General features: G+C 42.8%; 1 protein-coding gene across 1 annotated transcript; it reads right to left on the bottom strand.

Annotated features, from left to right (window-relative positions):
- Positions 1-3,050: 3,050 nt before the first annotated feature.
- Positions 3,051-16,820, bottom strand: LOC310784214 (CTD small phosphatase-like protein 3). Its single transcript, XM_083645228.1, has 11 exons — positions 16,725-16,820; positions 16,132-16,273; positions 14,348-14,496; positions 11,273-11,399; positions 11,071-11,182; positions 9,283-9,372; positions 8,605-8,667; positions 7,353-7,432; positions 6,984-7,110; positions 4,318-4,413; positions 3,051-3,155 (listed from the first exon to the last, which is right to left on the bottom strand). Exons 2-11 carry the CDS (start codon positions 16,221-16,223, stop codon positions 3,099-3,101), a joined length of 993 nt encoding a protein of 330 aa, XP_083501354.1. The 5' UTR covers positions 16,224-16,273; positions 16,725-16,820; the 3' UTR covers positions 3,051-3,098.
- Positions 16,821-18,110: the final 1,290 nt, after the last annotated feature.

The following is an 18,110-nucleotide window of genomic DNA, read 5'->3' on the forward strand; positions in this document are numbered from 1 at the left end:
CTGATGGCAGTCAGCAAGGCTCTTGAGTACCACCAGGTGGAGCCTCACGGACCACCAGTGGTCCCCGGACCAGTTTGGGAATCACTGATATAGATCAACCAGTCTGTAAAGATGTTTATTTTGTTGAAGGACTTGAGTTGCCTACTTTAATGAACTATTTTGATTGTAGTTTGAATCCATCTTGTTCACTATAGTTTGAATCTGTCTCGTTTTTCCCTGCAGTCTCGACGTGAACGCGAGTCATACCGGCCCAGGCACGACAAAGACTTGAAGGAACACCTGAAGTTCCATCTCAAGAGGCGCACCTCCACCCGGCCACACACATACAACTATAGGAAGAGGATCTGAGGAAGTTCTACCTTGGCTGGCGAGTTGCCTCAGGACACCTACACCTCAAAAGCCTTGGAGTCCCACCGCAGAACACAAGACATGATTACCAGTTCTCGCTTTGTTTTCTCCATATATATATACCGTATATATATATATATATAGAGGCTATATATTATTTTTTTGTACTGGTATGTACCCATTGATTTGTTTGCTATGGGTCCCTTCTCTGCATATCACTGGAGTACCTCAAAACCCCCTTAGTGGTGTCTGTCGCCATCTACTGGATGAAAGGTTGAATGGTCAGACCTGAACACCTCAAACCGCGTCCGTACCTCCATTGTATTGGATTTGGAGAGAAAGCAGATATCTCTCAAAAACTCAGGCAGCTAAACACTAAATGATCCAGATGGATAAGCAGCATAACCTGTTTAAAACTCAGGCAGCTAAACACTAAATGATCCAGATGGATAAGCAGCATAACCTGTTTCCTCTACTGGGGCAAAAGAGACTAGCCAGATGATTGAGTCCTAACTTACTTGAATGTTCCTGTGTTCTAAACGGAGTTGATTAGCTGTGGCTAATGGGGCTTTTTTTCTTCTTTTTTTAGAGAGGAAAAATATGTATTTTTGTGATCTTAAGATGAGATGTTACTTTTTTTACTATTTTTTTTCTAAAGGATGAAACAGCTTTTACACTCCCGCTGCAACACTGTCTCAGCGACAGTGCACCTGTCTTTAATGCTATGCTAATGTTGACTGTAGCCACATAAAGAAACACAGGACGGACACAACTGTATTTTGTAGATATCATCGTCGTCGTTTGCTTCCAAGACGCTGGTGTGAGGGGAGAAACGTTGGCTCTGTCTTGCCGTAGGACCTTTTTGTATTAGGAACCTCTTCTAATTGTATGTTTCCGAACGAGACCATTTACTGGCCTCTCATGATACATACCCAATTGAGAGATGAATGCATTCACTGTGTTAAGATATCTTTTGAAAAGATGAAATAACACCAAAATGTGCATTTTAACAAGTTGAAAGAAGTGGCAGAATTCCACATCTACTAGAATGGCCGTAAGTGGTCATTTTGACCAGTAGATTCCAAACTCTATAATCTCTCATGATAAATACCCAATTAAGAGATTCAATTTGTGTTAAGATGTATTTTAAAAAACAACACCCAAATGTGAGATAGACTAAAAAACAGGTCTAGAACCCTGGGAAATTCAGTGAGGTCAAAATGACCGCCTATGGCCTTTCTAGGTAAAAATGATAATATTTTCTTTGCTTTTGTATAATTCATATAAAAACTATTTTAAATGACAAGACAGACACTTTTAGGAAAAGTCATGTACCAGCAGCATTGTATTTGCAACACAGTGTTATTGCACATTATGCGTATTCTGTGGTCTTCCTTTAAAGGACTGCATTTTCAATCTTTGTGTTTGTATTTCTACTTTCCATTATTGATGTGACCACTACTGCATACTTGCACTAAGCCAATTTCCTCATTTGTAATGTGATTACTTATGTGGCTATTAAAGTGAATTTGAATGTGAAAAAGTTTGAGAATCACCACAGTATGTATGCATACTATAGGAATATTGATATTGGCTGGGTTTCCCAAAAGCTTCTTAGCGCTAAGAAGCTTCTTAGACCATTCTTAAGGCTCCACGGGAGGGGTCTAAGAAGCTTCTTAGTACTAAGAAACTTTTGGGAAACCCAGCCAATATCATCAAACTCACTACTATAGGCACACGATAAGACTTAGGAATATTATAGGCCTAGTGGTTTTTTTTGAGTGCATCATGATAAGAACAGCTACAAGGTCTCCTCTATGATTGACAGCAGGTGTTACAGGTGTTTCTCCATCTACTGGCAGTGTGAAAAGGTTTAACAGCAGCCTCTAAATTTCACTTGATACAAGTCAGCCTAACCCAGAACAAAATGTTGGCAGTTTGCGCTTCTGCAATCCACTGATACGTAGAATACATGGACTGTATATAGAATATCACATTTCTGAAGTAAAAATACACTATCATCACCTCTCTAGATACGTGTAATCCAGAGATCACAGGTTGTAAAATAGCCTCACCTGTGTTGTGACAATACTTTCAACACCTTCCGACAAAGCATTGTTCAGCTGTCAGCAACAAAGACTAAATAAAATAAAAACACTCATCTAGAATCTTATGGATTAGCACATTAATGAGAGACAAACTGGGTTGCTGGATGGGAATGATTTTACTTTCATTTGAACAAAGCACAGTGAGAGAAAGACAGAGGAGACTGTTCAGATCATTCTCACTGCTCTCACTGTGGAGCAGACTGGATGTTAAATATATATAAAGACTAATATTAATATTATTAGATAGTATTGAAATGCATTATATACAGTATGTAATATGTATATCTGCCAAAAGCAAAGTCAGTCTGCCTGAAAAAGAATGATTTATTCACAACATAATATTTACAGTACATCAATTCTATTTACAAAAAAGAACAGCAAAACTTATAGAATAACAGTTATAACAATAACAAGAAACAGTATAACAGTATAAAAGTGTTGTCAGTGTTGTGCCACACCACTCAGCCTTTTGAGTCATTAGGGGAGACAGAGGGTGTGCTGGGGCTTTGGACTGGCTTCAAGACGGTACAAGTCAAGCTGCATCTAGGATTCAGTCTGGAACCGACAGTCCGAGGGAGAGGAGCAGGGTTGCCAGATCTCATGAGAGAAACAAGCAATCGAAGCGGGGAGCGGTGTCAGTCTTCAGACAGCAGCCGGTGGAAATGATCCTTCCTCCTCCAGCGTCTCCCGGAAATCCTCCTAAACACACACACACACGAGAACACACACACACACACACATACGAGAACACACACACACACACATACGAGAACACACACACATACGAGAACACACACACACACACACACACACACACACACACATACGAGAACACACACACACAAACACACACACACACGAGAACACACACACACACACACACATACACACACATACGAGAACACACACACACACATACGAGAACACACACACACACACACACACACACACACACACACGAGAACACACACACACACACACTAGACATCAATACCACAATAATCACAAGGAGTTTTATTCCATAGACTGATATCATGTGGCGTAACTATGAAGGTATAATCAAGGTAAATAATCATAGTTTCAGCAGCTGACCAGATGTTTGGAGGAGAACAGGACTATTATTTTCATTATGGATTTATCTGTTGATTATTTTCTCGACGAATCAATTAGTCATTTGATCTATAAAATGGTGAAAAATGGCGATAACTCTTTCCCCCAAAGCCTAAGGTGACACCCTCACATGTAAAATGGTAAATTAACTGGATTTATTTACTGTAGTGCTTTTTGGCAGTCTGACGACCGCTCAAAGTGCTTTACAGTAATGTCTACATTCACCCATCCATGCTCACATCACACACCGTCGCCATCTGCAGTCATGCAAGGTGCCAACTTCCTCAAATGGCCACTTGAGGCTGGCTGCAAAAGGGAGTCATTCCCCATTCACCTCACGTTAAAACGCCTGACTTTACAGCAGAAATAAACATGTTTACAGCCCTGGCTGGTACAAAAAACAGTTTTGGTCTCTATAGTTAAGTTCTAAGCCAACTGTATGGGGGGCGAAGTTCTATCTAATTCACCCGTTTAGAGTAAAATAGATGATAAAAAATAAAGGCTTGGGCGTGATTGACAGGTCGCCTGTCCAGTGATTGCGCAGCTCGCTGATCACGGACCAATATCGCCCTTGACTATTTCTCAGAATTCAAAAAACGTATTTTATTCATGGTAGGAATGGGCCTCTATCAAGAAAAATAAAGAAATAAAAATAAAAATAAAATAAATTAATAATAACAATAAAACAAAATCATCCACAAATGAAACAAGTGGGTAATAAAGGTGATGTCATGTGATAGCAGTAACTTACAGTGGTAGCCAGTTGATCCAGGTAGGGGATGAGCCTCTGCAGCTCTGTGTCCTCCTGCGCTCCAGACCAGCTGGTGATGGGCATCGTGTTCCTCAGCTACAAAACAAAAATATAAATCACCCTCAATTCATACAAACGCTCTTCCCTCTGTACTGAGGTGAGATAAGAGAGAGTTACATTAGGACACCACCCCAAATACAAACGCTCTTCCCTCTGTACTGAGGTGAGATAAGAGGGAGTTACATTAGTACACCACCCCAAATACAAACACTGTTCCCTCTGTACTGAGGTGAGATAAGAGGCAGTTACATTAGTACACCACCCCAAATACAAACGCTCTTCCCTCTGTAGCTGAACACATTACACCAGTTCTCAAATCCCTGCATTGGCTGCCAGTAAATCTTAGAATAGACTTTAAAATTCTGCTAATAGTTTACAAATCTCTCAACGGGTCAGGCCCACACTACATCTCTGAAATGCTTCTACACTATGAACCATCCAGATCCCTGAGATCTTCAGGCACTGGTCTACTAATTGTCCCGAGGACCAAATCAAAACATGGTGAAGCCGCGTTCTCCCACTATGCCTCTCATAACTGGAACAAACTCTCTGAACACATTAGATCTGCCCCTACTCTGCCTATTTTTAAATCCAAGCTAAAGACCTTTATGTTTACTCTTGCTTTTAACTGCTACTAAACTACTGCCTCTCTCGGCCTGTAATTTAAAAAAAAAGATTCCTGTACATTTCCAACAAATGGACTGTACATGTAATAATAATACTCAAGAGTGCCTTGTAACTTATTTAAAACAGAAATAATGTTTCATGTTTGTTAATTTGAGTATATATTTTAACTAAAACTGTCGGCTGTGTTTTTTATGTGTGTTTTTTTATATGTGCATTGCTTTGCTGCTTGTTTTTTCGATTATTTTTTTGTAAAGCACCTTGAATTGCCTTGTGTATGAAAGGTGCTATATAAATAAAATTTGACTTGACTTGTACTGAGGTGAGATAAGAGGCAGTTACATTAGTACACCACCCCAAATACAAACGCTCTTCCCTCTGGACTGAGGTGAGATAAGAGGGAGTTACATTAGTACACCACCCCAAATACAAACACTGTTCCCTCTGTACTGAGGTGAGATAAGAGGCAGTTACATTAGTACACCACCCCAAATACAAACGCTCTTCCCTCTGTACTGAGGTGAGATAAGAGAGAGTTACATTAGTACACCACCTCAAATACAAACGCTCTTCCCTCTGTACTGAGGTGAGATAAGAGGGAGTTACATTAGTACACCACCCCAAATACAAACGCTCTTCCCTCTGTACTGAGGTGAGATAAGAGGGCGTTACATTAGGACACCACCCCAAATACAAACACTCTTCCCTCTGTACTGAGGTGAGATAAGAGAGAGTTACATTAGGACACCACCTCAAATACAAACGCTCTTCCCTCTGTACTGAGGTGAGATAAGAGAGAGTTACATTAGGACACCACCTCAAATACAAACACTCTTCCCTCTGTACTGAGGTGAGATAAGAGAGAGTTACATTAGGACACCACCTCAAATACAAACGCTCTTCCCTCTGTACTGAGGTGAGATAAGAGGCAGTTACATTAGGACACCACCCCAAATACAAACGCTCTTCCCTCTGTACTGAGGTGAGATAAGAGGGCGTTACATTAGTACACCACCCCAAATACAAACGCTCTTCCCTCTGTACTGAGGTGAGATATTAGGCAGTTACATTAGGACACCACCCCAAATACAAACACTGTTCCCTCTGTACTGAGGTGAGATAAGAGGGAGTTACATTAGGACACCACCCCAAATACAAACACTGTTCCCTCTGTACTGAGGTGAGATAAGAGGCAGTTATTAGGACACCACCCCAAATACAAACGCTCTTCCCTCTGTACTGAGGTGAGATAAGAGGGAGTTACATTAGTACACCACCCCAAATACAAACGCTCTTCCCTCTGTACTGAGGTGAGATAAGAGGGAGTTACATTAGTACACCACCCCAAATACAAACGCTCTTCCCTCTGTACTGAGGTGAGATAAGAGGGAGTTACATTAGTACACCACCCCAAATACAAACGCTCTTCCCTCTGTACTGAGGTGAGATAAGAGGGCGTTACATTAGTACACCACCCCAAATACAAACACTGTTCCCTCTGTACTGAGGTGAGATAAGAGGGAGTTACATTAGTACACCACCCCAAACACAAACGCTCTTCTCTCTGTAGCCTACTGAGGTGAGATAAGAGAGAGTTACATTAGGACACCACCCCAAAAGGTCTCTTTAAAAAACACAATTGTAAGTCTTCATGTTTGGAATTCATCTTCTTAACATGACATTTTTCGGGCTGCAAACTGTGCTACAATTGTGACTGAGACGGATAACTGAAATTTAAATACTTGGTTGATACTAATTGAGTCCACATTAGAGCCACGGACCTCCATTTGATGAAATGTTGTCTCTCGGACCCAAATATGAGAATATTTGTATTGTCAGATATGATATTGTCCAGAATGCCATCATGTGTATTGTAGGTAGAGAGATAACAGTGAAGCTATGATCAAACCAGTCGTTCTGATACGTTCTCTAATTGTGTTAGCTTCTTGTAAATGGGTGAGTAGGTGGGTGTGGGTGCTTACATGGTATGGGTAGGTGTAGGGGGCGTTGTCCAGGACCACCGTCTTGGCCAGGTCTCTGCCCAGAACGCCCAGGTCCTTCACATAATGTCCCAAGACACAGATGCAGTCCTCCTGGTACAGACGGTACCTAGATAAAGACATAAACAACAAGTCACACAACATGCTGGACGCTTCAAGCTCATTTTACTGCTCAACTCATTCAAGTCGAGCTGAACCCGTTCGTCACGTGCGTCTGAGTCCGTTTCAGTGCGAGTCTCTGTGTGGTGGAAAACTTTGATGAAACACAGGTGTAACTAATAAACCTGACGGTGTTGTGGAAAACGTTGATGAATGACTTTGATGGTGTACGCGGATGTGGGGAAGACGCACCGAAACAGCTTCTGGTCGGGGTCCAGGATGTCCAGGATCTTCTCTGCGTACTGCTTCTTGGCTGTCGTGTAAACAAACATCTGGAACACAAACAAACAGCAGCTGAAAACATCCCACCCAGAGCAGAGCGCTAACACGCTTTACCAGAGTTTATATCCCACCCAGAGCAGAGCGCTAACACGCTTTACCAGAGTTTATATCCCACCCAGAGCAGAGCGCTAACACGCTTTACCAGAGTTTATTTACATCCCACCCAGAGCAGAGCGCTAACACGCTTTACCAGAGTTTATATCCCACCCAGAGCAGAGCGCTAACACGCTTTACCAGAGTTTATATACATCCCACCCAGAGCAGAGCGCTAACACGCTTTACCAGAGTTTATATCCCACCCAGAGCAGAGCGCTAACATGCTTTACCAGAGTTTATATCCCACCCAGAGCAGAGCGCTAACACGCTTTACCAGAGTTTATATCCCACCCAGAGCAGAGCGCTAACACGCTTTACCAGAGTTTATATCCCACCCAGAGCAGAGCGCTAACACGCTTTACCAGAGTTTATATCCCACCCAGAGCAGAGCGCTAACACGCTTTACCAGAGTTTATTTACATCCCACCCAGAGCAGAGCGCTAACACGCTTTACCAGAGTTTATATCCCACCCAGAGCAGAGCGCTAACACGCTTTACCAGAGTTTAGATCCCACCCAGAGCAGAGCGCTAACACGCTTTACCAGAGTTTATATCCCACCCAGAGCAGAGCGCTAACACGCTTTACCAGAGTTTATATCCCACCCAGAGCAGAGCGCTAACACGCTTTACCAGAGTTTATATCCCACCCAGAGCAGAGCGCTAACACGCTTTACCAGAGTTTATATCCCACCCAGAGCAGAGCGCTAACACGCTTTACCAGAGTTTATATCCCACCCAGAGCAGAGCGCTAACACGCTTTACCAGAGTTTATTTGCATGTGTAAAGACGATAAGATAAGCCGCACAGAAAGATACTGTCAGAGCAAAAGTTCAATAACATTACATTTACCCTTTGTGTAGAGAGATAAAAGAAATGGGGGAAATGCCTATAATATTATTCAGTCACTATATATATATATATATTCTGATGAATATTGTCACTGAAAACATACAGACAGAAAGCACTTGCTTGTCCAAAGAAAACTCTATTGTAGTGTAGTCACAGGAACCAGGCAGCTTCATTTGAAATATATTCAAAACTCTGTTTTCTTGGGCGTGAAACTTACCTCGTAGATCTTTGCCATGGACTGCAGGAACTCCATCACATGCGGCCGCAGGACCATGTATACCTGATGAGAAGATGAGGGAGTCAATAAATAAAGTCCTGTACCATAATGAATGCATATATATTCTACATTTTCTCCTTAGTTCCTTCCTCCTTGTTCACCTAGCACTTCAGTCACACAAATATTTGACTAAATCTATTTTCAGGGTATATGCAGGAATCCCAAAGTTAAATTCACAACCTTTTAAGATGATAGAATCTGCTGCACAAAACACCCTTAAATCTTGTGCTTATGTTTTCCTTAAAATGTTTAGCCTTATTGAGAAGATTTAAGGGTGTTTTGTGCAGCAGAATCTATTTTATGGACACCTTAACTCTGACTAAGGGAAATCTTAACCTAAGGTGCTTTTTGTGCAACTGGGCCCAGGACTACATTTCCCACAATCGCCGCTGTCCCTCTCACACACACACACACACACACACACATGCAAGTCAGCAGCAGCAACAAACTAACAAGCTGTACTAACAAAGAACATTCAATAAAATCAGGCAAAACAGGGGGCAGCTGAGGATCAACAGCTTTTTCCTCACTTTCCTGCGAGCGTTTGTCTGATTCACATCACAGTTGTGATAGGAGGAAACATCAAAGAGGCACACTGTTGATGTGCCACAGCCTCACCTTGTACTGGTGGTGGTGGTGGAAGGTGGTGTGGAAGGTGTGCTCCGCCTCCTCGATCACGTTCAGCGAGCTGAACATCAGGGTTTCATCCTGCAGGCACAGAGACAGAGTCACCTTATAGTTAGTCTCAACGCCAGACCCATGAGAGTTCTTATGCTGATACACTACATTACTGCATGCTGCAGAGCTCTCTCTGGGTCTGATACACTACGTTACTGCATGCTGCAGAGCTCTCTCTGGGTCTGATACACTACGTTACTGCATGCTGCAGAGCTCTCTCTGGGTCTGATACACTACGTTACTGCATGCTGCAGAGCTCTCTCTGGGTCTGATACACTACGTTACTGCATGCTGCAGAGCTCTCTCTGGGTCTGGGACACTTTCCCTCAGAGGGCTGGCAGTGGTTATGGGAGGGAACCGTTCACTTGGCCAGTCATATGCCAGTAATGGATTCAGTCCTCCCCAATCAGTGACGACTTTGCGATCAGACGACACGGGAGGCGCAGCGCATTTTTCGAACCGCTCTCTCATCGGTGCTACGACCCGTCACTAATTTAATTTCAACCCGCCTTAAAAACCAGCAGTGGCTGTTAAGTGGCACAGACTCACTTATGTAGTATGTGGAGCGCAGCGATTCAACGTAATATTTGAGTCTGGGGAGAGACTACCTTATAGTAGGAAACCAAGATGGCTTTCTGTACTGTAATGACGTACGTAGCCTGGTGAACCAGCCGGTCACGTGAACTCACATTTCATTTCGTTCTGCGGGACCATCTGGCCTCAAGCCTTGGGAGGGCTTTAAGCAGAAACTACAAAGTGGAAGAGCCAATCAGCGACTGCACAAGTTGGCCAATCAGGAACTGGCGTTCCTGATTGGCCAACTTGTGCAGTGCACTAACGAAACAATAATGGCCGCCTCCTTGCCTGATCGTCTCGAGGAGTAATGTTAATGTTTGTCGAGTTTAAGCAGCCATAAAGTGCAGTTATTGCAGAAATAGACTCAATAATAAGAACAGGAGTTTGCAACAGCGGAGTTTCTCAGCGGAAAATGTGTTTTTGTCGTTCTCCCGAGTGGATTTGGGTTTGACTGGATCCAACGCTGATTGGCTGAAGGAGTTGTCTGTCAAGGTAAGTACACAGTATACACACCCAAGGTTAATAATTACTGTTACAACACAGAATTTTTATAATGAAAATTAGCAGAAGCTCACAGACAATGAAAAAGAGAGGCTTGAATGTGTGAACACTTCTCAACTGTGCCGTTAGTTGCAATTGCAAATGGCAGAAATCCATCGACTGGTACGCTCGTTAGAAAATACTTTGTTTTCACTTGTCGAGAGCTCCCCCTCTCTCATCATCAGTGATGTCACTTGATGACATCATCACTGATGTCATCAGTGTGTGTGTCTGTCTCTTGTGTGCGTTTGTGTGTGCCTGTCTGTCTCTTGTGTGTGTGTGTGTGTGTGTGTGTGTGTGTGTGTGTGTGTGTATCTTGTGTGTGTGTATGTGTGCCTCACTGATGTCACAATTTATGACATCACTGATGATGTCACAATTTATGACATCACTGAGGTCACAATTTATGACATCACTGATCACAATTTATGACATCACTGATGATGTCACAATGTATGACATCACCGATGACATCACTGGGACTTTGTGTGTGAGTGAATCTATGACATCACTGATGATGTCATCAGTGGGACAGACAGAGAAACAGACAGACAGAGCCCCATCTCCTTTCTGATGATGATAAAGTATCTGAAGCAGCAGGACTGAACTCACCAGGCCCAACACCAGCGTGGCCTTGGGCGCACTCCTGGTTTTGGGGGGAATATGTCTGGCACTGGGTTTGGCCTGCTGGGAGAGGGACGGGATGTTCTTGATGAAGGTAAAGCTGTAAAACAAAACAACACTGTTAAGGTAAAGAACAAAGGGATCCACTGACAGGCCAGAGACACTGAGACATGCAGGCAGGCAGACTTACGGGCTGAAGACGTCATCCTCTCCATCCAGCCCCAGCAGGTCCGTGGAGCAGCTGAAGCCAAACACACACGGCTCCTCATCAATCTCATCACCCATCAGCACGTCCTTCTGCCCTGGACTCTTCACATCTGCAGAGAGGAACCAGACCCTCCATCAGCACCCAGCACTCACCACCACCACCAACGAGTTCATTCAATTCCTACAGAGCTGAGTGGCCGGAGAAACTCTGCAGACAATGTGCAAGTTTGTCCCGGCTTCCCAACAGCTTCTTAAACAGCAAATTCAAATTCAAGCTTGGCGGCTGAGAAAAGTCGATCACGGCTGAGGTTTTTGCAATCAGGTTCCCACACTTTGTTGTTTTCCTACTGATTTGATTCAGTGCAAAATGTAGAAGTTGATTCCAGCCATTCAGAGCTTCCCAGTTCCCTACAACATCTATTTGAAAGACTACGTACGCAGTGATCCTCACTATTTTTTCCATGAGAGCCACACTAGCTGGTCAAAGTCAAGAGGAGAGACACTTTTTCTGAAAAAACACCAAAACCACACAGCGAGGGTTTGGTTTAGTTCTTACTTTATAGATATGGCGGAAACAGACTCAATAATACCAATTAAACAAGTACAGGAGTATGCAACAGCGGGGTTTCTCAGCGGAAAATATGTTTTTTGACGTTCTCCCGAGTGGATTTGGGTTTGACTGGACCCAATGCTGATTGGCTGAAGGAGTTGTCTCTCAAGGCAAGTAAATGGCCTGCATTTATATATGGCCTGCATTTATATAGCGCTTTTATCCAAAGCGCTTTACAATGAGTAGATAGTCTACATTCACCCATTCATACACCAATGGCGGCAGGCTGCCACGCAGGGTGCCTACACACCATCGGGAGCAATTTGGGGTTAAGTGTCTTGCCCAAGGACACAACGACAGCAGCTGGGAGGGAGCGGGGATCGAACCGCCAACCCTTGCGTCATTGGCCGACCCGCTCTACCTCCTGAGCTAAAGCCGTCCCTACACCCCTCACCCCTCACCCCCCACCCCAACTTCCGCCCACTGCAAACTAGGGCTGTGAATCTTCACTGCCCTCACGATTCGATTCAGAGGGCTACAATTCGATTCGATTATCGTTGCATCTCGATGCATCTTAAATCGATGCATCACTTTTTTCCCCCAATACATGATTTGTTTTTTCTCACTTTCTTTTTTCTCACTGTGTGGCTACTTTTAAAATAAAAGTGCATTTGGAATTGCATTGTATTATGATCCATAATTAAAATAAACAAATGCATGTACTTCCATTATATTTTATTCGATTATAAAAAAAGAATATATACCGTAAATTTCGGACTATAAGCCGCGGCTTTTTTCCCGTTTTTTGGCCCTGCGGCTTATATAACGGTGCGGCTTATCTATGGATTTTATCAGCTAACGGCCGCTCGGGGACCTCCAAAATCTATGGATGTTGGTATGAGGCAGAACGAGAGCAAGACAGACATTACGAGAGCGAGACCCTGATTAGATGATATTGCAAAAAATGTGCCTCGCGACCTGATTGGAGCACTGTGCCACTATGCTCTCTCAGCCACTACGGTAAAACACCCTCCCTCCTCCCTCGCTCCGGGGGGAAAATGGCAGCGATTGAGCCTGAAAGACAGTCTGAATGAAATTGAATGTAACATTCCCAATTCTATGTATTACATTCTAAAAAACTAACGGCAACATTTTGGAAGGCTAAGCCACACAACTAGCTCGTTGTAATCTAACATCATGCTTCAAAAGATGGAGAACTGGCTGTGTTACGACGATGGCGGCGATTGAGCCTGAAAGCCATGTCTGAGACAGTAGCGAGACAGGAACAACAACAACAGCAGCAGCAGCAAAGGATCATGCACAAACCCGAGACGAAAGGGACTGTCCGTCAGGGCGCGGACGACTGTGTCAGCAACTCCCTCCCGACTACCAGGAGAAAATTACAAACTTCGGCGAATTCACACAAAGAAAGATCAAGGAATATTCCATCGGACCGGAGCAGATCATAAATATGGATGAAGTGCCTTTGACGTTCGACCTGCCTCTCACTAGGACTGTTAACAAGAAAGGTGAATCGTCCATCACGTTGAGAACCACAGGTCACGAGAGAACGAATTTCACTTGTGTTCTTGGCTGCACAGCATCTGCAGTAAAGCTCCCGCCGATGGTGATTTTTAAGCGTCTCACAATGTGTGATTTTGTCTGGGGATTAGTGACCTGACTTTTGTTTTGTTTTGTTGAAATGTTAATAAATGGGAGCTTCCCCAAACAGCCATCTCTTTCCCGACAATCCCCTCTGTGCACGAACCCTTACATATGGTAATTAAACATCAAAACACCCGCGGCTTATAGTCCGGTGCGGCTTATATATGTAACAAACAGGCAATTTTGCTGCTGCGGCTTATACTCAGGTGCGCCTTATAGTGCGGAAATTACGGTATATATATACTGTATATATATAAATGTTTTTAATAATCGATTTTTGACATTTGTGAATCGATGCAGAATCGTGCACATCCGCATCGCGATGCATCTTATAGTCGATTATTTTTGACACCCCTAAACACTGCATGAATGCTTAAGGACAGACGGTCTGGTAGGATTTAATGAAATGGGAGTTCACATGACCGGCTGGATTACCAGGCTAGGTAACTTCTAACTTGGTGCTTTCACAAAATATTTACACAATGAGATTTTTGATAATTAATCATCAGTAATGTGGAGATAATGACTAAGTGGGTAAAGGCAAATAATAGAACATTCTGTGAAGTTCAGAAAACTACATCACTTTACAGTAATGCAGCCTTCAAAACAAGGGAAAGACAACACCTATGCCTTATCATGATATGAATATAGAAAATTCACAACGATACCTAGTTTCATATCACAATATCGATATAATATCGATATATTGCCCAGCCCTACAAGTACACACATATCTGCATTTTTTAAATATCACTCCATATCAAATATCTGCAAATAAAATCTAAAATGCATCCATATCAACACTCAACCATGTAGAAAGAGAAGCAGTATAGGACAGCACACCTGGAGAGGCTGTGATTACAGCAGCAGGCTCCTCCAACACTGCCGCCCTGCCTGGCCTGGTCTTCTTTGCCTTCTTCTTTGTCCTTTCTTTAGATATAGCCGGCCTCAGGAAGTCGCTGTCTGTGGACTTGTCTCTACGCCTCTTTTTACTGTTAGAGAAAAACAAAAATCCATAAATGCATTATTACCATCATCATTGGTGGTACATACAAAAAAAACAACACTATTGGTTACATTGGAGCTTTTCACACACACTTCATGCTCTTAGCCTGGGGCTATGTTAGGCCTGGGCTAAGAATAGGGCTATCTTAGCCCTGGGCTAACTTAGCCCCTTTTCACTCACACATATTAACCCAGGTTAAACTAAACCCAGGACCAGGGTGGGAATCTCATAATTTTAGGGGCGTGGCCATCTGGCCTTCAGCATCACAATATTTAAGGGTTAACCCTGAAAAGCCGGGGTTAACCCTGCTCCAGAGCAGGGCCAGCTAGCCCCAGGCTGAAGTCGGAGTTAACCCACTTTAGAATGTTCCAGGATTGTGCAAGTGTGAAAGCTTTCTTAAGCTGAGGTTACACTACAAGACTTTACACAGGATTTCCAGTTGGGCTCAGTCCGTCTTTGTTGACTCTAGTCTGCAGTTGTTGTGCCAGTCGGCAGCAAAACCTGTTAGTGTTACTGGGTACAGATTTCTAATCGTCAAGTGTAAACTGCCTCCCGACGCCAGTCAGAGCCCCAACGATTATATCAAACAAGTTTGAATTTCTCGTGTAGTGTAAACTGGTGCAACGACCCGACTCAACTCAACAAATCACGTGCACGTGGAATCCTCTCAACATCCAATGAAAATGATGCAATGAGGCAAAAGCAGTCAAATAGCTCATCATTCTTCACACAATAGATATTTCTGATACCAACGCACACGTGAATAATACAGGGACCAGTGGAAGACTCAATTACAACATCAAATCAAACACGCTAAAGGCCGGTTGCTCACGGTTAGGTCAGAAAGAACAAAACCGAAACTTCTTGTTAGAACTTTCAAAATAAAAGTATACCATTGCAACGTTTGTGTGTGTGTGTGATCCGAAATACCCCAAGTACCAAGAGGAAATAAAGAACACATTTGCATAAAAACCTACTTACATAATGTGGCTTCGAAAAGTCCATTCTAACCCGTAGTGAGTGATGCAGTAATACGTTCACGCTTTTATTTTGAAACTAAAATTGTCTAGCTTCCGTATGGTTAGTATGGTCACGTCAGTTTGCTGGTTATTTTGTGTTGTGGGTTCTTCAATAAAGACACCGTCTTATAACTTGAAAGAGCTTAACTTTGATTTGGCAGTTACATGTTTACATGTCTGTGCGGCTCATGGTTGGGCTCTACTGTGCAGTTCACTTGCTGAATCTGTCTGACTAGACTGCTTACTGCGCATGCTCCAGCTGATAGGCTTAGGGAAGTAGCAAATCACTTATTACAGTTTTCACGTGAGTTTGCTGGGCGCACAGTCGGGTAGTGTATTTTCATCTGTGATTCCAGTCGTTCCCAGTCGTGTAATGTATTTCTGTGAGTTTTTCAGTCGTGATAAAAAAATCTGAATGAAAAAGTGGTGTAGTATAAACTCCTCAGTCTTTTCATAAATAATCTGTTAAGATTTTCAAAGTTGTCGTAGTGTATCTGCTTTAGCCTGGGGCTAACAGCTCCCTTAACCCTGGCGAAGTGTAGCCCTATTAGGATCAATAATCAAAAGGAGCTTAGGACAGTTTATAGTGTAGAGGTCCTCACCTGTTGATGGAGTAACTGTGCTCCTCCAACACTGCCGCCCTGCCTGAGGTCGCCCTCTTGGGACTGGAGAACAGGACATCCCATGGTGGCATCTCATCATGATGAACTGCCTCACCACTTTCATCTCCTAAGACTCTTCCTGCTACAACACATGAAATGCCTGTTAGAATTCAGCACTACAAACAAACACGACAAACTAACACACTAGGCCACATGGGGCTGGGCGATATGGACCAAAAATCATATCGATATTTTTTTATCGAATAATCATCAGTAATGTGGATATAATGACTAAGTGGGTAATGGCAAATAATAGAACAGTCTGCGAAGTTCAGCAAACTACATCATTTTACAGTAATGCAGACCTTCAAAACAAGGAAAAGACAACACTTATGCAATATCACGATATGAATATACAAAATGCACGATATCTAGTCTCATATCACAATATCGATATATTGCCCAGCCCTACTAGTACATGCATATCTGCATTTTTAATATATCACTACATATCAAATATCTGCAAATCAAATCTAAAATGCATCCATATCAACACTCAACCATATAGAAAGAAGCAGTATAGGACACCACACCTGGAGAGGCTTCAGCTAGGATTGCAGCAGGCTCCTCTAACACTGCCCCCCTGCCTGGCCTGGTCTTCTTTGCTTTCTTCTTTGTCTTTTGTTTAGGTGCCCTCAGGAAGTCGCTGTCTGAGGACTTGTCTTCACGCCTCATTTTACTGTTACAAAAAAAAAAAAAATCCATGAACGCATTATTTACCATCATCATTGGTGGGCTAAGAGACACACTTAACCCCAGCTAAGTGTAGTGTGAAAAGCCCTAATATGGTCAATAATCAAAAAGGAGTTTAGGACAGTGTTTATAGAGGTCCTCACCTTTTGATGGTCGGCTCCTTGTAATTGACTTGAGGACATCTCTTTCTTTTTCCTTGCCTTGCGTCAGCTGGGGTTGTAATGGTGTTGGTCAGTGATGACAAGACTCTTCTTGCTACAACACACAAGAACAAAGAACACAGCCTTTTAGAATTAAGCATGACAAACAGTCCCAACAAATAAAAACAGACAAAATAACACACTAGGCCACATAAGGCTGGGCGATATGGACCAAAAATCATATCTCAATATTTTTTAGGCTGAATGGTGAGACAATATATCTCTGTATTTTCTATAAAGTGGACTAAACGTTCAATTGTAACTTGGTGCTTGCACAAAATATATACACAATGACATTTTTGATAAATAATCATCGGTAATGTGGATAAAATCACTAAGTGGGTAATGGCAAGTACGGTAATAGAACAGTCTACGAAGTTCAGAAAACTACATCACTTTACAGTAATGTAGCCTTTAAAACAAGGAAAAGTCAACACTTCTGCCATATCACGATATTAATGTACAAAATGTACGATATTTTGTCTCATATCACAATATCGATATATTGATATATTGCCCAGCCCTACTAGTACACACATAACAGATTTATTTTTAAATATCACTACATACAATATCTTCAACAACCAATGTAGAAAGAGAAGCGATATAGGACACCTCACCTGGAGAAGCTTCAGCAGTGATTGCAGCAGCAGGCTCGTCAAACACTGCCGCCCTGCCTGAGGTCACTCTCTTGGGACTACAGAACAGTTCATCCATTACCAGGTGTCTCAAAAGTGCCTCGCCACTTTGGTCTACTGTTGGACTACAGGCCGACAACACGTTAGATGTCGTCAAATTGTGAATGGAGACAACAAACGTCTCCCTTTTTTGTCCAGAGGAAACAGGTGGATTTGGAGCTTGTGTGGCTGTATGTAGCCTGTATGTGTCTCTGTGCTGTTTTGTCTTCAGCTCCATTCTGGGCTTTGAGTTTGTGGCTTTGGAATTCAAGAAATCTTCATAGGTTTCATCCTTCTCGCTCATATCAGAACGTGATTCCATCACTTGTAACACTTCTCCATTATTTCT

Source organism: Poromitra crassiceps (assembly GCF_964638095.1).
Source record: "Poromitra crassiceps genome assembly, chromosome: 10".
Lineage (NCBI taxonomy): Eukaryota > Metazoa > Chordata > Actinopteri > Beryciformes > Melamphaidae > Poromitra > Poromitra crassiceps.